Source organism: Buteo buteo, chromosome 6 (genome assembly GCF_964188355.1).
Source record: "Buteo buteo chromosome 6, bButBut1.hap1.1, whole genome shotgun sequence".
NCBI lineage: Eukaryota > Metazoa > Chordata > Aves > Accipitriformes > Accipitridae > Buteo > Buteo buteo.
Genome location: NC_134176.1, coordinates 31,096,556 through 31,119,621, shown reverse-complemented (window position 1 = coordinate 31,119,621; position 23,066 = coordinate 31,096,556). Strand labels below are relative to the sequence as shown.

The window sequence follows — 23,066 nt, the reverse complement described above, 5'->3', positions numbered from 1 at the left end:
TTACAGCTTTAGTTATTTTTACTGAAAATTTATTTTAAAATAAATTTTTAAAAATGGTCTAGATAACTAAATCTATATACCTTTTTAAAGAGGAAATAAATACTCTTTCACAGTGTTATAGATGTTAACCCTAACGCTTACTTTTAAACAGAGTCGAAAGCTGGATGTGTATTTTGAATATGAGGAAAAAATAATGAGCAAATCCACTCTGGATAAATCACTTCTGGACATGATTTCTGACCCAGATGGTAAGTACTTTAAATATGAACTTGGTATAAAATTTGTTGAGATATACAATAAATCTGTACCTGCTGAGTCTTCAGGGCATTGGTAAAGAGCTTATGTGCAGGCTGTGCAATGCTTGTAAAGAAAACAGCTTTTTATTGATTTTTAGTAGCAGTCTAGAGAGTTTAGTATTTTGGTTGAGTAATATCCAAAATATTGGCAACTTTTGAAGATCCCCTAAAATCCTTTCCTAACTCCTTGTTTCTGAAGGTCAAAATATTTTAACTCTTGTACTTCTCCAGTGTTTATTAGTAGAGCTTGGAATTGTGTGTGGTCTGAACAATACTGATTCTTTAAAATCCTACTGCATGTTTTATAACGCATACAGACCTCACAAACAGAATGAGAAAGGGCATTTCATAGAATTTGGTTAGATCAAGGGGTTGTAACATAGGTAGCTTTTGCTTGTGTGAGGAAAAAAAAATGGATGGGAGAAGGGAAGCAAGACATAAATTGGCCAGTTCACTGAGAGACTCACCTGAAATTTTGCATGCATTGACCCAGCTGTGGAATGTCTGTTTTCATTGCTGTGAGAGCAATACATCCCAGTTTCTGTTTCATACATGGTTCATGCATAACAAAGCTTTACACACTGGGTGATACTCAGAGTCTCTGTTAGCAGTAGTCACTACAGGTCCTTCTGTAGGAGGCTGAGTCCAGAATGGGTTCTCAGCTTTTCATAGTATCATAGCATCAACTCTCATTTCAGCCTCTCACAACCTGAGGTATGTCACAACCCTCTGACAGATTTCAATATGATCTGATACCAGTTGGCTGGAACAAAATAACCTGCAGAGCAAGATTGTAAAACTTAAGTTATGACCACTGGCCTGTCTGCGTATTGGCAAGTATGTTGGCAAACCTCAAGCATTTACAGACCCAGGGTTTCTGCTCTTTTCCCAGTATGCTCTTTAAGACAATGTTTTGTTACTGCATGCTTATATGTGTAGTCTTGTAGCTACATACTGGACATAATGTTTGCTTAGAGTTTGTATAATGATTCATATTTATAGAAAGAGTATATGTAAATCCTGCTGAAATTTTTAAAAAATCTTTTATTAGTGTCTGTGCTATAGAATCAAAAGGTAGTAGAAGAAATAGTATATGGTTAGTAGAAGTCTGAGCTAAAATTTTACAGATCCCATATTGGATCAGGTCTAGAAACTAACAGACTTTCAGGAAATCTGATGTCAGGCATCAATCTGTAATTCAGTACGGGCTATCTTTGTTAATATGAAGCTAATAAGAATATGTGTAATCTGTACTTCTGTTCAGCCTCAATACAAACTAGTCCTTTTCCATGTTCAGAATTAATTGTTCATGTACTATTTTGATTTCAGCTTTTAAGTTTGTGTGAACTTAGATATGAAAACAGAAATTATTATGCTTGCTAGTATTTCCTACCAGGTCAATTACTTTTTACCTGAATCCACATTTTCTATGCGTTTTTAGATAGCAGTATAAAGCAGATTGTTTTCCATGCCTGATGTATCGTATCAGCATTCCTATTAGCAAAGTTCTTGGGTTTTACACAAGAGAAAGATTAGATTTCCAAGCTGGAGTTTTCTTTCATAAGCTAAGTATTCAGGTGTTCACAGTAGCACATTAGCATTTCCTATGCATTCCCTGGGTTTAAGATAAGTTTACGTAACAAAAGGATTTCCGGGCATGCTATATTGTAAAACTGGCCAGCTTCCTGTTGTGTGTTTCACTGAGAAATACCAGCAGAAAACATTTTGAAGGAATGATGCATGAAGTCTTCCAATGCTTTTAGTGGTAAACGATTTGTTTGCATTATCTGTGGGGATACTTGTCTTGTGGACAATGATATCTGCAGAGGTCTTCACAAAAACACTTAGACTTGACCAATTAACAGCCTCCCATTTCTTACTATGTTGTACTTATCTACCACTCAGGGCTATTAGCTGTCTCCCAGTTCAGTGGATATTATATCCTAGAGTGGTGATAAAATGAGAGTTACTGATTTTGCTTTCCTCTAGTAGTTACTCAGTAGCCCTAAAGGCTGCCTGCTGGTTTTTGAGTGGAAAATAAAATTGTTATGTTCTAGGTTTACGAAGGTAAGTTTTGTTCAGAACGCTCTATGCTGCTACAGAGCATAGCCTAGAAAAAAATAGTGAACATTTTACAGGCAACTGACCTGGGTTTTATAGCTGTTTATCACAGCTATGATTTACGTCAGTAGTATGTCAAGGGTAAAGTACTTTTGCCAAACAAAGTGGTTTTCCTAAGATTTAGTAAAGTGTACACAATACAATCACAGATTTTTAAAAAAATGTATTATCTTTTAGTAAGACAAAATATCACTTACACCAATGTGTAAGTGAGACCACTTACACTCTTGTGAGCACAAACCTTCTAGTTTTGTAGACATGGTAAATAGGCCCAGCGAGAGAAATAATATAATATTGAGTGCCAGTGTATTCCAGTTGAAACTGAAACTTAGTGATCAGCAGACGGCTGAAACAAGCTATAAACTGTCAAGCTGGAAACAAGTTTTCAAGTCAGTTACGCTGTATATTTAGAATGTTTAAAGTGGGTTTTTTTACCCAAATGAACTCAAAGTGGATGTCTACATTGAAAGCTGGCTTTTGGTTTAGATTGATAGTACAACATTTATTCAGTTCTTGGATCTTCTGGTTTACTGGTATTTAGTAAAGGTTAATAAAACTTATTTCACAGAAAAAATTGTACCAGGTCATAAATGATCATTATGACAGTGCTCACTCTTAACTTCTGCCAAGCTAAATACATGCTCACATATAAACAAAAGTTGCAGATTAGATTAGATGATCCCCTGCTGATATGATCCACATTCCATAGTGGGGGGGGGGGGGGGGGGGGTGAGGGGTGGTGAAACAAAAACCCAGAAAAAATTCTTTTTTCTTACCCACAAGTACAAGAAAGTGCCTTTTTATAAAATGTTGTACTATATCTAAAGGTAGCAAGCTTTTTTAACGAAGTATTGGATTACAAATTTGACATGTTTTGAAAAGCTATACTTCTGAAATCTTCATTGGACACTATGGTCTTTACTAGTAGTGATTGTCTTTTAGAAAAAAGTAGATGGCATTCCAAATCTGCTGTAGTAGGTTATAGTCCAAGTAACACAGGGTTGGCCACATCATTGTTTTGATCTGGCAGAGATGAATTTTGATTGCCATTGATAGATAATGCTTCCCAAGAATTTGTAGCAGTGGTTTTTTTCTAACAAGTGGTGTGACAGAAGATGATTCAGGAAGTGAAATCCTTCCTGAAGGCAAGTTGGAAGTTCAGGATTTTGTTCCTGACCAAAAGTTCACATAAGTGCTTTTGCAGCTCTCAAGTGTTTCAGTACAGTCAACCGTAGGGCTGCATAAACAAATTGTAGAGCTAAAAAATAATGTGTTGTGGCTTTTACTTTTGTGATTTTTCTTTAGTCTTCTCTTTCATGGATCTACTCCTTGCTAATCCCTGCATAAAATAAGACGTAATGCCACTACATAACTTTTTTAATATGTTATTTGAAGATTAATATTCGCTACAAGCAAAAGGGGGAAGTGTAAGTAAACTTTCAGAAACAGTGAGCCAGTCTAACCCAACTTTTATTAAAAGTGCTAAATGTCTATCATTTTATACACTGAAGGCAGCCATGGTAATAGATAACAATTATTGTCATAACTGAAGGTCTGAATGTACATATATATTATTACTAAAGAGCAATTAACATAGCAGCATATTTACAATTGTAGTTTTCTAATTTTTTTATTATTTTTTTTTACTGCAGCGGGAACTCCAGAAGACAAAATGCGATTATTTCTTATCTATTACATAAGCTCAGCTCAGGCACCTTCAGAGGTATGTATGTTCTTTACAGCTTTCAACACCAGATTCTACCACACAGGATTTTTCTGTATCTTTTCAGCACTGAATAGGTATTTCTGCTTCTTTTATGAAGCGACATATGAAATGACCAGGAAATATTAAAACTTCAAATAAATTTTGTAGTATTATCAGGGAATCTGCTCACAAAGCTTTAGCCATCATTTCAAAAGATATGAATGAGTAGTAAGAAGGAAGATTATCTTTTGAAATATTTAGTTCAGAGTTACTGCAAGACACATCTTGGCATGCTTTCTATTATTCTGCTCTACTGCTCAATAGAAGCAGATAAAACAAAATATTAATATGACTCTCTTCACTCTATCCTTGTATATTCAAGCATAATTGGGTCAGTTGACAAGCAGATGAATAAAGGAGAAATGCTTCTTGTGCCAATATCTGAATAATTTGGGAAACTATTTCTTAATATTTCTTTTGAACTTATGATGATTAATTTCAAGGAAGATTTTTATTATACTGTAGAAACATTATGTCGTAGAAAAAATATGTTGGGTTAGGCAAAAAGAAAGTATTCTCATAAATGTGTATTAACTCCTCTTCATTTTTATTATTTGTTGTTGTGACGCTTTACAGAAACCACTATTCTGATAACTTTCTTAAAGATGCTGATATAAAAGACTGTTCCGATATCTGAAAGTGCACAGGATTTAATTCCACAAATACTGTTCAGTTTAATGAGAGCTGCTTATAGCAAATTGCATTCTAAGTTCTGTTTTCATAGTTGGTAGGAAATGGGATTAAGACTCATAATTACTTCTTAACTTTGATTAATGCTATAACTTTACACTGCTTATTTAATATTTAGATAAGGATATCTTGTCTTTCTGCATAAAGAGAGTTAAGAGTAGTTTCAACCTTTTGCAATTCTCCACTTCATAATTTCAGATTGATTTGGAGCAGTATAAAAAAGCATTGACGGATGCAGGTTGTAATCTTGCTCCTTTGAGCTACATAAAACAATGGAAGTAAGTAATTTCTTTTTTCTCCTACATGAGGCTATAACTGGGTAATTTTACAGAACTCAGCATTGTTACTAAAGAATTATGTGTTACTTCTCATACATCGTAAATTATCCTTAAACATTTACTCTGGCATATTTTTTTGCTGTCACTGTTATGGTAATACATGCAAATCTTATTTTAAAACTAAACTCCAGTAATGCCAGAACACTGTTGAACATGACACATAATAGTGTACTTAATCATCCAAGACAGAAACAACTTACTGAATTAAATGAAAAGTTGTGCTAGCTCAGACTCCATATTTTTTTGGTTCATACCAGAGGGCCATGCTGCCTTTCAGTTATTCTAGTTTTATGTGGTATCAAAATAAATTCTTTGTCTTTTAAGTATAAAATCTAATTCCTTACAGTTCCTTAACTATTGTCTTTCTAGACAAGTGGGGTGCATGTAATAAATAGTTACTTCCTGAAAGAGTTTGAGAAGCAGAAGTTTTTTCACTTTCAGATGACCAGAATGGAACATTCTACAGCAGTATGTGCCATGAGATAAGCATTTGATTTCTATCCCTGCTTTCACAGGGCTTTCACTAAGATGGCTTCAGCTCCAACCAGCTATGGAAACACTACACCTAAACCTTTGGGGTATGCTTCTGATTATTTTTTCTGTAAGCCTTTGGTTTCTTTTAACCTACTTTAGTAGTACTGAAAATGTGATTAGTGCTATACAAGGCCCAGAACAAAACATTTCTCTATTTGTAAAATGTTTTAAGTTACAGACAATTACAAGCACTCATCTCCCCTTAACAGTGCGTAGGACTTACACACAAGAAAATAAAAGCATCTGTGACCAAATCCACAAAGTAACTTAATATAGTGATATCTGCACCTGCACATTAAATATACTCTCACAGGAGAAGAATTCAGCACCAGGAAATGGATCTCTGACAGCCATCATTTTGAACCTTATTTAATCAATGGCAGAAGATAAGAACAGCCCTGTGTATTCAAAACTGGTTCTCTCCTTTTTCATTAGGATGTCCTGGACTGGGTATCTGTCTGCTTGTTGAAGGGTGTAATTATTTATTTCAAGACATGAAAAGAAAAGATAATGACTGGGCTAAGGGTACATATATCCCATACAGGACACAGGATATGGGACTTGGGTCCTCCCGTGCTTGAGAGGATTTGAATCCTCATTACCAACTTTACTTTCAGGAATGCACTGACACTGTCATAAGGAAACTGTGGTGCAGTATGGTTAGAGAGAATTCCAGTGCTGTCTCACTTAGAAAAATTACTGTTTGGTTGGTTGGAAACACTGAGCATCTCTGTTAACTCTGGTGATTAGGACACCCACTTGAAAGGAGCACTCAAATCCTTACGTTACTGAAGTTGTAAAACAAACTGTTCAATGGATTATAGACTAGAATTCAAGACTCCTATTGTGATAGGTGAGGATCTAACTGCTAGATTATAGGTGTATTCCCATATACTTGGTTGCCATGTGGTTTGAAGAATATATTTCATGACAAATTGAATGACTTGATACTTAAGTCCCATTAACTTTAATGGGAATTGGATGTCAGCATAAAACTTAAGAATCTTACACATCGTCTTTATTTTGTTTTTCAGTCTGTTTTCACGTGTTATGAATACAGGATCACAGTTTGTAATGGAAGGAGTGAAGAACTTGGTACTGAAGCAACAAGTAAGTTTAAAAACCAATTAAAAAAAAAAGTATCATCACATGAGCATTGTGAACACTTAGAAAAACAACTTTCAGTACCTCTGTCATATTAATAAAATTAGTTGTACAGTAAAAAACAACATCAACCTCTGCTGGTGGATAGATCTATCTCTTTGTAGCTTCTGGTTTTTAGAGAAGTAATGACTAATGTTCAAATTTTTTTTTAATACCTTCATTTGTAAGGAATTAGATTCCAATGTACACCCCCCAAAAGAAAACAAACAACAAAAAAAAGACACACTGGTTGTATAACTCGTTGTAGCTGAAATTTTGAATTGTCATTCCCAGAACCCTGTTTGCCTGTAGAGGACACATTATTTTCTCCAAAATGCACTTTCATCAAGTGGCAATAAATAAATATTTACTGTTAAAAATCTTAATTCTGTAATATTTTGACATCAAGATTTCTAAGAAAAAGATCATTCGTTGTATTATAATTCTTAGTGGAAGAATCAGAATTTAACTTAGAAATGCAGCATATCAGAACTAAATAAAATGAAATCTTACCTCTAATTAAAGATGCATCTTTTTGACATAGTTAATCTTATCATAGCTGTTGTTTGTTTAATCATCCTATTATACACATAATTAATGCATGAAAAATGTCAGCTATCACATAAAGGTTTTAAAAGATTGTGCCCGTGGCTTTTGTAGGGAAGTCAATGAAGTTTATTCTGTGGGAATTTCACTATGACTAGGTATGATAAGTCGCATTGCACAGTTACAAATCAGTGGCATGTCATGAAATATAGTTGAGAAAACTGTTATAAATATGCAGCTTGCCTGTATATTGTGTTTTATAGAGATATTCAGATAAACTGTTACTTGTAACAATAAATAATAATTCTATTCTAAATAAGACTTCCTGTTCTTCTTGAATTAAACATTTTGTCATTTCTTCTAACATGTGGCTTTAAAAAGTTAGTAGCATTCTTGACAAAATGGCTAACTTTTTGGGGGGTTCTGAGTGAGTAAGAAGCCACAATGCCAATGTTTTCAGGATATTTTTTTCTGGCTTTTAATTCCTTCTCCAGGTGTTTTGGGGTAGCCAAACAAAACACTATTCTTCCTCATATTTTTTAGCCTGATGTAGGTCTGTGGTATTTCTATTAAAGTTAACTTTTTATTCCTCATTCAGTCATTTGGGGATTTACATTGGATTTTTACTAAGCATTTTTCAGTGTTATTTGTAGAGAATCTTTTGGAATATTCTTTTTTGATATATTCTGTCAACAAGACACTTTTCCAATTCTGTTGCTATGTAAACTCTCCCTCAGTTTATTATAACTAAAGTGGTTTGACTGTTTAGTACTTCAGATCCTTTGTCCAAGCTAACATTTCCCATCTTAAATAAGGAAAAGTCATCTTGAATCTCAAAGTTTATTCCTTTCCAGTTCATCCAAACATTTGTTGCCAGGATTGCTTTTTTTACCTATTTCTTTGACAACATTAGTTCTTTTTTAGAATCACACCCTTAGCTCTCATCCTCAGCTTTAAAATTCTTTCCTTAAACTGCAAAGTATTTTTTTAATAAGAATGCATACATCATCACATGTCTGCATATATTGGTAATACCTAAATACAACTCCGTTCTTGTCTTCACACTTCTTTTTACACTATCTGTTCATCCCCTAGCTAGATGCTCCTCAGATGTTTGCATTTTCTGTGCAGAAAGGTAATTTAGGTGATGATAAAACTGCTCAACCTTTACAAAATATAAGAAAAAAACTGTTTAAAGTAGTATTTCAAATGCTCTGTAAACTATTCTGTAAATAATAGCATGCCTGTGAATAATTGTTAGTAAGCATTTCAGCATTCCATTAATTTCACATTATGTTTTACAGAATCTACCAGTCACACGTATTTTAGACAACCTTATGGAGATGAAGTCAAACCCCGTAAGTATAAATGCCTTCAGATGGAAAGACGTGGAACAAATGAAATCTTGAGGCTGTGAGATGTAATATGCCATGGCTATTTTTTTTCATTGTAACGCAGTTAAATCTAATCATGCTGTATCTCAAGAATAGATCCATTTTCATAACTATTTCATAAGATTTTTTGCATAAAAATAGTTTCTAAATAATGACTATTTATTGTGTCTCATTGGAACTAATGTTTTTGAGGTTTTTTTCCAATTCTGAGCTTCTGTTACTCTTGTGCTATACTGAGTTTCTGCTGCTCCGAAATTTCTAAAAGTTGAACCGTGGGCCGAAATTTTCTTTGCATCAAGGGGATTTTTTTATTTATTTTTTTTTTTAAGAGCATGAGTTCAGAAGCAAAGTAGTTACAGAGAGGTATGTTAAAGAAAATTTTGTTTCCCACATCTTTAAAGCTTTACTATTCAGAGGAAGATATTTTAGTACTCATGCAGTCTTTCAGTTTGCAATCAGAGTTGGTTTTCTGTCAGAAAAGTCCTCTTTTCCCCTTGTTTCTGGGAAAATTTGCTGAGACTTACATAAGTTACAAACTTTTGAAACGCTTAAATGTTAGCTAGATAGTCAAGACATTTGCTAGAATTTACAGCTAAAAATAGCCCTGTCTTTTTATACATAGTGTATAGTCAAAGCAGTCTTTTCTTACTATGTACTTCGTTCCTTCAGAACTCTAACATAAAACCATCCTGTGCACAAACTTCTTCTGAAAATATCACCTGTTAAAAGTAATTTAGAAAGCTTTAATATGTTTGCCACATTGTATCAGTCATCCTGTTTTAATGTCATCAGTGTCAGAGAGATGCAATTGTTATATTTCACACTGGTTAGTAGGTTTAAAACATTCTTCTTAGCCCACTTTCAACTTCAGTTATTAACTATATGTAAACGGAGATAAATAATGGTAAAATACGAAAATTATCAACATGCAAGTAATCCTGTCTTTTCTTAAGCTGTATTTCATAGATAATATATTGTCATGATTGTTAGCAGAAAATTCGCTCTCTCTTAAACAAAGAAATTGACACTTGTTTTCAGTGGCAGTGGATTGTTGTCCCTATTTGCAAGACCTAGAAAATAGGTACGGAGCTACTTTTATCTAGTCAACCAGTAGAGGTCACTCAGAACACTTAATACAGAAATCCAAAATAAAAAACTACAGATAACTTACAAGCAGGTGAAAAAAGAAAACAATTTTTCTTAAATAAACGCTAGCTTTCTCAGGGTACAAGTTTAGGAATTGATTTGGAAAAGTGTACACATCACACAGGGGTTTTTTGCTGATGTGATATTGTTACAGTTCACTTAATAGAAAACAGCTACGATCACTTTGATAATTTGGAGAAAACATTGATCTTCTCACTTGAAAAAGCAGAGATTGAGCCAGTCAGACAGCAGCTTCATGTTTCACTGCCATGTCAGAGACTGGTATTCATGGCCCAAAACAGGGAGTCCTACTTCTCAAGTCATAAGAGACCAGGCAAGCCCTAAAGAATGATTCTGCTAACCTGCAGGAAATTTGACAGCAACTTTTTGAGTAAGTTTCAGCTAACAGAAGCAACCCAGAGAGTCATTCTGGAATATGTTTAGACTTGCTGTACCATCAACAGAAATGAAATTGTATCTGGAAAAGGTCAATGTGTAGAAATAGGCCACCGTGGCCACTCTTCATCTTCTGATGTTTGAGGTCCTTTTCTATTTCCCAGAATTTTTGCACTGCAGGCAAAATACAAAGGGAGGGGGAAAAAAAGCTTAAGATTCTATTTATTTTTTTTTTTTTACAAAATAGAAAAAAATTTCCTTTATAATTAATTGAATCTTACTAACTACAGTGATCACTGTATGAAATGTACATACAGATAAAAGTTGTAATGCAAAATTAGAACAGATTATTGAGAAGTCAAACAATTATTACAAAGAACATAAATTATTTTCTAAGTATAAAATGCAACAATAAAGTAAATATATGAAATATACAACTTGTATCACCAACATTCGCAAATGTTACTGTCAGTTGTGATTTTAAACCTATTTAGAATGATATGCTGTGCAAAGCTCTGTAGGGTTATCTGTAAATCACTTTGTGTATTACTTGTCCCTGCTGCTTCTTTTGTTTCACAGCTACCAGGAAGCACAAATGAGTCTACCCCTGTGTTTTCCAAGTTTTTCGGAAGCGGGAACAGATAGAACAGTTCTTATGGGCAATAATACCATCCTGTAATTTTTTTAATTTGTCTAGATTGTTTAACTATAGTTACGCTTTTTCTTGAAATACTTATTCAGAAACATTCATTGATGACCTTAAAGGAATCCGTTACTTGGGTTTTTTTAAGTAGTATTAACATTTATTGGTTGAAGCAGGTTTTTAAGCAATTGCTTTAGGATTATGTTTTCATAAAGGAATGTTCTTTTCATAAATCTAACATAGTTGCTTTGTTTTGGTATCGCTAAATGAAGATTGATTAAAACTTTAAATCCTCCTAACAAAAAAAAATAAATCGTATTGTCAAGTATACATAAATTTTAACCCATAGTTGTGAAATTGCCCACCACTTACTACAGAATTACCGAGATTCTTTTAAGTATCTTCCACAAAATGCTTTGATTCTTCTTATCTTTGATAAGTAAACCTTTAATATTTTTATGACAAAGTCCCAAAGGGGTTTAGCCTCTGTCAATATAGTATGTGCATTTGTATTCACTTAAGAGGTAGGTAAGTCTTATTTGTGAATAGAACTGTATTTTGGTTACTATCATCCCTTTCAGTGAATATAGTATCTTTCAGGCTTAGGATATACCTACCGTGTGATTACCTTTCATGCATTACAACAAAAAAATTCTAAAAATGGAGGACTTCCTTAATCCAAACTAGTCATGTTAGCTTCTGCAGAAAACCAATACAGACTGAAAGTCAAGCATATTCCCATGGGTCTTTTTCCATTTTTATTTGAAATCTTGAAAATTAAGATTATAATTTCAAAAGTATGAATTTTAGTCTGGAATTGCTTAGGAGGTCACAGATTCAGTTGTGTCTAAGGAAACTGCTATACAGTTGTTTTTATTGGCAGACTAGCTATTTCTTAAAGTAAACAAAGTCTAGTAGGGTTTCTTTCCCTGCACCCTCAGAACTGATTTCAGCAGGAATGGTGTATTTAAAACAACAAAAAAAATAAACTAGCTTATCACATTTCTATTACTTTACCACTTTTTGTGTGTCTACTTACACAAGCCCACAGTGAAAAAACACAGCAGTAACACATTCAGGAGGAAATGTTTGTAATACTTTTTTTTTAACTCTGATTTTAGTTCTGGCATTGATCTGTAATTCATTCTAACAAGCGAGGAAGCTGCAGCTCTTTATCCAAGTTAAAGGTTTCTCAAATACCTCTCAGTTTCAGCAGCAATATCTATCCTTTCCCAGCTCTCTCATTACTTCAAAGTCACTACTGTACCATCTTTATGTACAAGGCTGCCAAAATCATAAAGCTGGCAGCCTTTACAAATGCAGTTGAAATTCCTGGTGGAGCATATAAAAAAAGCATTTTACAGGGCTTCAGTGTGAAATTAGATCTAAATTAATTTTTTTTAAAAAAGAGGATGAGAGACATATTTTATATAATTACATGTAAGTCCTTAATATCAAATAGATTTATTTTCTGTGTGTGTAACCACCACACGTATGCTAAATATTTTGTAGTAATAGAGGTAGTTATGCTTTGTGAGCTCAAATAAACTCCCCAGAAAATGGCTACTGCTCAAGAAGAATTATTTCTGCTCTACAGAATCATCAAAACACAGAGATTTTGCATGTAAGCACCCAGATGAAATCAACTGTAGTCCTGCACGTAGTTTATCCACAAACTAAACTTCACAGTACCTGGATGAAAATGTAGTATAGAAACAGAAGAAAGCCAAGTAGTTGTCAGAAGGAGTTACTAAGAAGTTTTGTTTTTCATCCGTAATAATTGGCAAAAATCCTGCTTGTTGCCAATAAAAATATTGGAATTGCTTCAGTGTTTTGTGTGAAGAACATTTTTTTTTATATAGTTTAGACAGTCAGACTTGTCAAATTCTTGTGGAACTCATTTCTTCAAGAGCTTAATTTTGATTTAATAGTAGTCATAAATCATGAAATGAAAAGGGTAAGTTACATAACAGTAGCAGATTTTGATCTATCTTGTATTTAGCATTCATTGCCATAGAAGTGTTTTGTTTTATAATATTAAATCAATAGCAGATCTCTAACCTGGAAAATTTTAGCATTTATAACTAACCCTGTGATGTTCCTCTAAAGCTGGTAGCACCTTAATTTTTCTTTCTGCCTACTGCCTTTCTATTGGGATTTATTATGCAACCAATGTATTTTTTGGAAAGTGTGTAATAGTCAATTTTAGATGAACCAGAAACAAAAAGCTCAATAGCACCCTTCATAGCTCTTGCACTGTTGTTTATTCTCTACTTGGTTCAGTTATGTACAAATACCGTAAGTATTAGTAGACACCACAATTAATTTTGAAAGATGTGACTGCTAAGTGCAAAACGACATTGGTTTGAATGATGTTTAATGTAATAGATACAAGCAGAAATTCATAAGCCAAAATTCCAATCTTTTGAGATAAAAAGTACGTTTTTAATAGGAGACAGATGACTACCGGTATTTTGACCCCAAGATGCTACGAGGCAGTGACAGGTGAGTTTACTATGAGTTTTGCTTCTTTCCTCATAGCCTTTTCACAGCGTAACTTAAGAAATCCGGTTTTATTTTACATGCTGACTACAATTAACTACTTGTAGTCATTAATTCTAAGTTACAACAGTTGCTGTTGAAAGAATTCACAACAGGAAGTGGATCAACCAGATAAATTTTTATAACACTGCAAAAAAAAAAAATATCTTTTGTTCCAGTGACTGAACATGCTGCTAACATGTACATTGGTTTAGTCACAGGAATGTGTACTAATATTTAGCAATAATAAATGTTAGAATTCTTTATAGGTGTACTGCTTGGTTTCTTTGAAAATTTGTAGGTTTTCACTGTTAAATTAAAAAGTCATTGGATAGTGCACCAAAATTTCTTTATCACTTTTTAAACAGTTAAAATTTTCATTTGAATACAACTCTTATTTAGTAATTTGTTAATAAACTTGCAAAAAAAAATCACAAAAAAATTGACTGCATTTGGTCTTGTACAGGCACATGCACATTTTATATTCATGTGCATATCAAGGGAGAGGTGGATTTAGTTTATTTTGCCAATAAAAGAGAGGAAGTGGAATTACACTAGAAGTTTATAAATCTGTATCTTTTGCTTTATATTTTTGACCAATAACTGTGGCTGATAATCTCACCTCTAATACCCTAGAAACAGAGAAGATAGATACTTAATTTTAACATACCTTCTAAAAATAATTTTCACCAAACCTCTGGGAAAACAATCAGCTTGTTTAATTGCAGGGATTTATTACAGGATGACTATGGATAAAATAGGTCCAGAATTGGTTTTAGTTATGTACCTAAAAATCTGTCTCTGCTTCCTCTAGTCTTGAAATATGGAAAGTATATTTCTGACAGCATAAGTAGTAATAGGAAACAAATTTCAGATAATGTGTATGTTTCATTAGAAAGTATTATTACAGACTATATAATTTCAAAGATAAGCAGATTTTCAAAGCATCAAAAAAGAAAATTGCCAGTATTTTGTATTTCATTTTAATTGCAACTTTCATTGTTTTGTTATGCTTTTATAGCATTTTTGGAGCATTTTGTGCAGAAGTGCAAAGATTTGTTTTATTAAAGCTGAAGGGTTTTTCTCATGTAAATGTGCATTTTTACCCACTCCAAGTAGTTCTTACATTGCTTTAAACAATGTAAAGATATGCATTTATACCAGTTCATTAATGTGCCATTCTGTATAGCTACAATAATCATCATAGGGAAAAACTTAATTTCTAGTTTGTGGTTTGTTTGGGTTTTTTACATAAACTGAAATTATATTCCTTAAATCATATTTGAGCATGACAACAAAACTCTAGTATAGCTATATAAGGGTTTCTTCTAATTCTCCCTTCAACTATTTACGTAGATGATAAAAAACCATAGCTTGGCTGGCTTGACAAAATATTACTAGTTTAAAGTAACAATATCAATTAGTATAATTAATGGAATGATATTAAAAAGTGACTAATTTTTTTCTAACATACTCCTGTTTTAAGAAATACTGGCATTTCTACCTATTATTTTTTAAATAGAGTAGGATCTACATTACTGTAATTCAGTCTTAACAGTATCTTTATATCCTGTGTAAAGCCTACATCAAGTATAAACAGGCCTTGCCCTCTGAAAGGATAACATAAAATGTATGTGGATTTGTCATATCATATTCAAACGACTAGAGAATTGGGGTAACAGTTCCACTTATGGGCAGTCTGTAGTACTCATGCCAGATCAAAACAACATGTTAGAGATAGCCATTCCCTCTCAAAACCTATTTTTCTGGTACACTGGACTCCATGTTGGGTCAATTGTTATTGGTCACTCAGAGAAAACTTCTTGAAATAAGGCAAAAGGTAAGTTGAAGGGCAAAATGCAATGCTTTTAATCTGTCTTAGAACAGAAGATGTATTTGACTACCTGGGGCTGCAGGCCCGTACAGGGCAGGAAGGTAGTGAGCAAAGGGCAGGCGAGCAGACTGACCCTTCAGAGCTTTCTCTTTGCTTTTTCCCTTCCTCCTGAAGATGCAAGGTGATGCAGGAAAAGAGGTTTCTCCCCCTCTCCCTGCTACTTCCCTGTGGCTAGGACTGTGTATTCAAATGGAGAGGAAGAGTCTGTACCAGCCAAACTGTAACTTACATTCTCCTCCTTAAATCATTTTAATCCTAATGTTGTTGCTGTGACACCTGACAGCAGAACACATTCCTGCTGCCTATAGTAGTTTTTGAGATTTTTGAAGCGTCAATAAGTACACATGCAGGCACTGCAGACTGACTGGCTTACCTAGTTAAGATTCCAATAGGCAGGATTTGTAAGTGTCATGAACGGTGCTAATACTGATGAAATTTTTTGCTCGTTGTATTTGCTCCTAGCTAGTAGCACTATAGTTAGAGCTTTTAAGCTTGAAAAGAAGTGTTGACACAAAGCTTATGATTCAAACAGCAACCTTTAAACTGATGAAGTAAAACTCCTGTTTACTGATGTATTCAGTCCTGTAGAATGAATGATTTTCCATAACAAATCATTTAAATAGAATACTTACAGAATGAATGCAGAAAGGCATTATTGCTCTATTTTATATGCCTAATATTATATAGTATTCCATAAACATGATGTGTGCATGATACTTATTTTGCGTATTTATATTAATGTCTAATAAAATTTAAATTGTAGTTTGTGTTTCTTTTTATAGCTCAGTTCCAAGAAACAAAAATCCATTCCAGGAGGTAAGTCACATAGAAATTATTTTTCAATGTTCATGTGTTAAAAAAAAAAAAAAAAAAAAAATCCTGAAGTACCAGTCATTTTTTATGATCACAATTAAGAAAACGAGAGGTCTTGTTTGCAAAAAAACACTTAGACTAATTATACCTAGTATTAATTATAATTAGCTGTTATTCTGAAGAAGTCTTTTCATCTTCAAAGGACTATGCAAACATTAACTAATACTGGAGGAAAAAAAATCTAGAAAATTCTTCTGGAGGTAATTACAGGGATTTATTAATATCATAATTGGGTACTCAGCAATTTAAAACCCCCATTTTTATACCAGATCTTTAGAATGTTCTCTAGATTGAATCCTTTGCCTGGCTTTAAACAGCAGTGTTGACCACTGATTTAAGTGACAGTAATTTAAACAGTCTCTGCAATTAAAGGAAAAAAGCAAAACAACAAATGTAATTTTATACTAATGCCAGTAACTTTCAGTAATTTTCAACATGAGTATTTACAAATAGTAAAAGTCTTGCTTACCTGATCTTACTACCAAGTTTCATAAGCAAAATCTTTGCCTTGGCAATATACAGAAGTCTCAGATTTCTCTTGAAATGTCTTAATTATCCTCCTGAACAAAAGAAATAGACGTGGTGTCATATATATATATGGCTAGCAAAAATGTCTATATAAAATTCATATAGTGTAGTCAAACAATTTTGGATAGTGAATGTTAACAAAAATGATGCAACTCTTAAGACTCCTTTTTCTGTTCATTAAGTGTTCTCTTTTAAGCATAGCCCAGAAAATACTGGTGGTCTGTAATGTTATAGATTATTACCAGTGGTAAGTGAGAGGGGGGGAAATAATGAGAAAGTATATTCCTTTATAACAGAAGTATTTTATTTGTGTCCCAAATCAATTCTTAAGCATCCATGGAAATATTTTAACTGTTCCTATGGTCACTGGAGACATCTCCGCTCAAAGAAGTAAAATGTTGAAACTGCATATGTTTCAAATATTTTTTAGTAGAAGATAGTGACATGTTAAAAGCTCTCAGCTTGCTGTTCTGCATCCTACTAAAAACTCTTCTATTATCTTCTTTAGGGCAGGAAGCTAGTGGTTCTGTATCCAGTTCTTATTAGACTGCAGTGTGATTAGAATGATTTTTACTGTAGGTTTAATGATTTGGTATATATTTTACCACTGAAATGTTAAGAATTTGAATGCATACTCTGATTATATGTGTGTTGCCTTTTAGGCAATAGTGTTTGTAGTTGGAGGAGGCAACTATATTGAATATCAAAATCTTATTGACTACATAAAGGTATGTGCACTTCTGTCGGTTGTAGTCCATAACTTACTGATAGAAACCAGTTTTAGCAGGGTTTGTGTAACATTTAGTATTTAGAAGATTAAGTCTATGAAACTAGCCTTAACATCCTTATTATATACAGACTCTGGGAAAAAAGTATGTACAAAATCAGTATAAAATGTGGAGTATTAATTCAGACCAACAAAGAGTTACTGTTTCTGGTATTTTTGCTCATGTTGCACTTTTTAATTGAGTAAATAAACTGCGTTCTGCTTTATTTTGTCTTCATACACACTAACATGGTTGGAAACTGTCAGCAGATGTAGCTAACTGAATTAACCTGTCTTCTGTACTGACACATCAAATGCTGTCAGTTTGGCTATTCATATTGTTTTGGAGTCCTGTTACTAGTTTTCATTTGCTGTTGTTAAATAAAGCAGCTGTAGCATATCATAGCCTTGAAAGTAAGGAACTGCTCAGAATTCGCTAGTTTTCATGAATACCACAGAAGAGATACTACGGTGCTTTTTCATATGCAACTTCACAACATGAAGTCAGTTCAAAACAAGGCCTACAGATAACAGTATCTTATTTTACAACAATCATACTTGAGCATAATGTCTGTTGTTTCAGAAGCCAACATAATGCAAATACTATGCTATCTGTCAGAGCAAAGATCAGATCAGCATCAATATCTGAGCATTTATTATTTATCCACATTTAGAAGTTTTTGCTAATGAGTTAACAGAAGCTTATTCTTGATATGCTGCGTCATTTGATTCTGTGTAGAAAGCATAAGAGGCGTCATACGCACAAAGCAGAAAATACATAACCAACTATAATGCTGGTGTAACAGATTTAAGTTCTCTGGTTCCAGCTGGCCAGCCTAGCAGAACACATGTATACCAAAAATCAGTGGATGGAGAAAAGTAACTACATCATTACAGTTCTTGGAAGGCAGGGGTGTGGGATTCAAGCACTTTCCAGGCATAAAAAAAATACAAAAGGAACCTTGATAAAATTTTGAAGTAGGTAATAAATTATTTAAGAGCAGCAGCATACCATTCTTCCTTCCAGATCATGACCTTGTTCATGGTACTATCGTCCTGTCCTGTGGTGGACTGGATTGAGGCTTTTCACACAAAAGAACAAATATGGAGCATTAGTCACTGAAAAACACTTCTTCCACAAAACAAGTACATGAGAGTTTTATGTCCAGGTAAATCTTGAAGAACGTAAAGTCAGAACGTGTGTGCAGAGGTGTTTCCCCCCACCCCCAACAGGCAGCCATTTTGGAACAGAGCTGGTCTGGATAGGGGAAGGGAGAGGAAGGGGAATGTAAATTAAAGAAATTGTTCAGGCTCAGCTTAGCACTTTCCACTATCCTGGATAACTCATTATAGCATTCATTGGGGCATCTGCCTGGAGCAGAGTGCACTGTCAAACTTTTGGCTTGCTCCTTAGTTTACCCAAAGCCGCTTCAGATGCCATATCAATTCAAAAGAATGCCCAGCAACATGTGTATTAGTGATGTGTATTTGTTACTTCCTACTAAAATAAAACACTGAATCCCCTAGGGGCTAATACATTTCTCTGATATGTAGCTGCATACTGACAGAGCCGAGGTTTGCTGTGTATGCTTATAGGTATATACACAGAGCCTTTGTATAAGGACAAGTTAAACACTCAGCACTTCATACAAAGTGACAGGAAGCTGGCGTTTATGAGGAATAAGAGGGCAATCAGGAGGTCATTTGGTAGACAGATGGAGAGGACAGAAGGAGCTGAAAACTACAGGAACGATAATGTTAGATCTTACGGAGAGTCAGAAGTTGGACATAGTTATTCTTCTAGAACCCATGGACAGAGGTTTCTTCATCATCAGTTGTCACAGCTGAAGGGTGCTGTATGTTTCTTCAGACTGCATACTTAGTCAGTGGGAGATGACCTCCCCAAGGGGGAAGACTCCCTCACCTTTATTCCATTTAGCTGCTCGCTCTTGAAAAAACAAGAAAGGTCAATGAAAGCCTTAATTCCACCGCCCACCCCCCAGAGACTTGTCTGCCTCTCCCAGGTGACTTACAGGCTTATCCAATAAAATCTGCTTTTCCATGTGGTACACTTCCAGCATCTGTTGTTTCAACAGATGTAGCTTAGTAATTATTCTAATATTCAATCAGTCTTCCTCCAGAATAAAAAGAGAAAAATCAACAGTTCTGTTCTTGCAAGCAGATACCACAAAGCTTTTATTCACTGCTTTATTTTTCTAAGTACTATCTGTTTTGCCAGTTTGCCTTGAAAAGCACAGAGAAAGTATTTAAAATTTTCTAAAACAGGAAGCAATGTTCATTCAGCTTTGACATTCTGGGTTTTTTCTGTAGGACAATTAAGAGGAACCCTCAAATCCAATTATTAGCAGTTCTGTGCTAGAATAGACTATTTCACATTGTCAAAAAGCAAATATTTACAGTGTCAGTAAGGCAGATTGTGCCTTAAAATAAATATATTGGCCAAGTTCAGTTCAACATGCTGAAAATGTGTAATCAAAATTGCAAGCCATAGGGAGCCTCCAAGAGGAGACTAGCATACTGTTTTGTGCAAAAGAATTTAGCATGTCCTTTAATTTTCTTCTGTAGATGGTTAGAAAGATACTGCTTGATGATCTGTTCCAAACTACCTGGGATAGATGTTATCATTTATCACAAGAAATGTAAATCCAGCATAAGTTTCTCAGTCATTAAATAATACTGGACTTGGGAAGAGTACTGAGGCTTGGGGTTTTTTTTTTTTTAGATGTTAAGCAGTTTTGACTTGACTCCAATGATTATTTGGAGATGTAGCTCTTTGTTTTAATGGACTAAGTATTTAACTTTAAATAAAAGCATACACATTTTAAAAATTACTTTTTTTAGAAGAATATATACAACAGACTGGAAGTGTATGTTAATGAATTTTAGAGCTGCCTGAAAGGCAACAGTCCCATTTCACAAATATTTGTATAGTTTAAAACTTTGGGGGGTACTAGGCAGAAACAAATGCTATACAGTCACACCAGTTTAGATCAAAACCAGATTAAAAAAGATTTAAAAAACTGGCCTGAAAAGTGGGAAGATGCAAGCTCAAGATCCTGCTCAGTGACAAGAATCACTTATTGCCACAAACCACTCAAAATTAATAAAGATGAGGACTTGAACTAGGATTACCATCTCCCCAATTAGCATGTGACCACCAGCTAAGGACTGTTCGAATCTGCTTCTGTTACTTTCTGCTGAAACAGCACAATTGGTAATACATATGAAACAAAATCATTTTTTCAAGGCTTATGTTCCTATTTTGCTCTTTAATAAGTAAGTTTTACCTAACTAATACAGGAAAATGCAAAATAATTTAACAGTAAAACAGATTTCTCAAGCCTATGCTTGAACCTTGAGGAACCATGGGATTATTAGCCCAACACTGGAAATAATCTGAAACTATGTATTACTTAAACTAATTTTCACTTCCAAACTGCTAATATAGCACTTTGGTAGCCTATCAAGCAAATGCAGTTAAATTGCAAACTAGGTTTCTCATACAGCCAATTGAAATCAACATAACTGTTTCAGAATCCCTTTACCAAAAAAAGTGCTGTTTTTTACATCACCACGTGGAAATGAATTACAGATTGAAGTTTTCTGGCTCTAACACAACAGAAATGGTAAATATGTCATTATTCTTAGCGCAGTGCCATTATTTTAGGATTTGCTCAAGTAAGGTTGTTAACTTCCCAAGCCATTCATAGATCCATCAGAGAACTTAGCATTCTAGTGATTTTAAATGTGTAAAATGCCCCATTATTTCCACATTCTTTCTGCCTCTGGTCTTGCATTTTCCACTTCAATTTAATTAGAGGGTTTTTTTACTCTGGTGGAACAACTGTTCTTTTTCCAGCCAAAAGTGTAAGACTTCAACATCATCAAGATTATTTTTTTTTTGGTATACAATTAGTTTAAGCCAATTCTGCTGTTCTGTTCTGTTAAACACTTGATTTCTTCCTGTCCTTTATTTAGGGTAAACAAGGCAAACATGTCCTGTATGGCTGCAGTGAACTTTTTAATGCTACACAGTTTATAAAACAGGTAGGTACCTTTGATAACCTCTATAATATTAATTACTTCTGTAACTGTGTGTTGACTTACTTACCTTTACGTCTCTCCATGGAAAAAACAAACTATTTGTGAAAGATTAATACATGTTCTTGTTATCTATTTTCACTTGATGGAAATGGGGGTTTGGAGTCATTATTTTTAATTAACTTTTGAAGGCCTGTATTGCCAATGTGAGTTCACAGGTAATGCAGGTGAACAGCTTCATAACAATTGCCTTAACATAAATCCTAATGAAAAAAATGACTCAGTTCTTGATACTTTCACAAATAGCATGTCTTTCCAGGCTATTCTAGCGACTTTTACACGTTAAAAACTGCTATTGAACTGATCTTTAAACCTTTGTCCTAAATTTTGCTATTTATAAATACTGGCCTAGTGGGAGCTTGATGTTGTCCGTACCAGTACTAAAATCAATCTTTTAGTGCTGTTAAAAACACCATCACCATTACTTCTCTATGCCTCATTCCAATACAAATGCAAAATAAAAATTATTCATGGTGGTCAGCCAATAGCAGCCCTTCCGTAACTGTCACCACCTATGGTTTTACTTCCTACTCAGATGAGAATAAATTGTTATTCCAAACTACATTTTAAAGAACTGAATTAATTCTTGTTGCATTTGAAAGAGACAAATGGTACTTACCAGTTTATAACTCTTCAGTCAGCTTAATTAACTTTTTTGTTGACTTGACTGTGCGCACTGCACCTTCACCTCTGAGATTTATTCAAATCTTAAGATTTGAAGCTCAGATCCTCTCCCGTGAGGGTATGCATTAAATATTCTATTACCAGCATACTTTTGGTTGTAAGAGACAAACAAAGCTTATAGGACAGAAATATTTACCGTATGAACTGAATATTAGTTGGACTGAAAGAATAAGATGAACAACCTAATAGTTTTCTGTCTCTTCACATTTAGCTGTCCCAACTTGGCCAGAAATAAGACTGAAACACCATTACCTGGATGGCAACGTGACAACAGAGAATTGTTAAAATATTCAGATATCTTCATATCTATAATTTTGTCATTATATTAAAACTTAAACCCATTTCATTATTATTATAACCTTTAAAAAAAATCTGTAATTAATACGGTGTATATCAACATTTCAGAAATAAACGTTAAAACCTGCTACATTTTTGGTGGGGGTCAGTTTCACATTATTACATTCTAAATGCAGTATTAGCTATAGCATATGACAGAGCTGGCTGAAAAGCATAGCATTTTCAAGTTCTTATGTATAGTTTCTGTTACAGTAAACAAAGCAATAGCTTGAAGAAGAGGTCAACTCTGTCTTTAGGAAATGTGGTGTTCTTTAAAGCCAGACTATTTAACAAAATTGAAAAGGACAAA

General features: G+C 34.0%; 1 protein-coding gene across 1 annotated transcript in view; it reads left to right on the top strand.

Moving 5' to 3' along the window:
- The window catches only part of SCFD1 (sec1 family domain containing 1), a 53,517-nt gene extending 30,670 nt beyond the window's left edge, over positions 1 to 22,847 (top strand). The window contains exons 15-25 of the mRNA XM_075030348.1: positions 152 to 248; positions 4,070 to 4,140; positions 5,071 to 5,150; positions 5,726 to 5,788; positions 6,779 to 6,854; positions 8,738 to 8,791; positions 13,465 to 13,517; positions 16,230 to 16,263; positions 17,511 to 17,576; positions 21,614 to 21,682; positions 22,632 to 22,847. Coding sequence (XP_074886449.1) covers positions 152 to 248; positions 4,070 to 4,140; positions 5,071 to 5,150; positions 5,726 to 5,788; positions 6,779 to 6,854; positions 8,738 to 8,791; positions 13,465 to 13,517; positions 16,230 to 16,263; positions 17,511 to 17,576; positions 21,614 to 21,682; positions 22,632 to 22,655 — 687 coding nt within the window. The 3' untranslated portion in view covers positions 22,656 to 22,847. The remainder of the gene's footprint in view (positions 1 to 151; positions 249 to 4,069; positions 4,141 to 5,070; positions 5,151 to 5,725; positions 5,789 to 6,778; positions 6,855 to 8,737; positions 8,792 to 13,464; positions 13,518 to 16,229; positions 16,264 to 17,510; positions 17,577 to 21,613; positions 21,683 to 22,631) is intronic.
- The last annotated feature ends 219 nt before the right edge of the window (positions 22,848 to 23,066 follow it).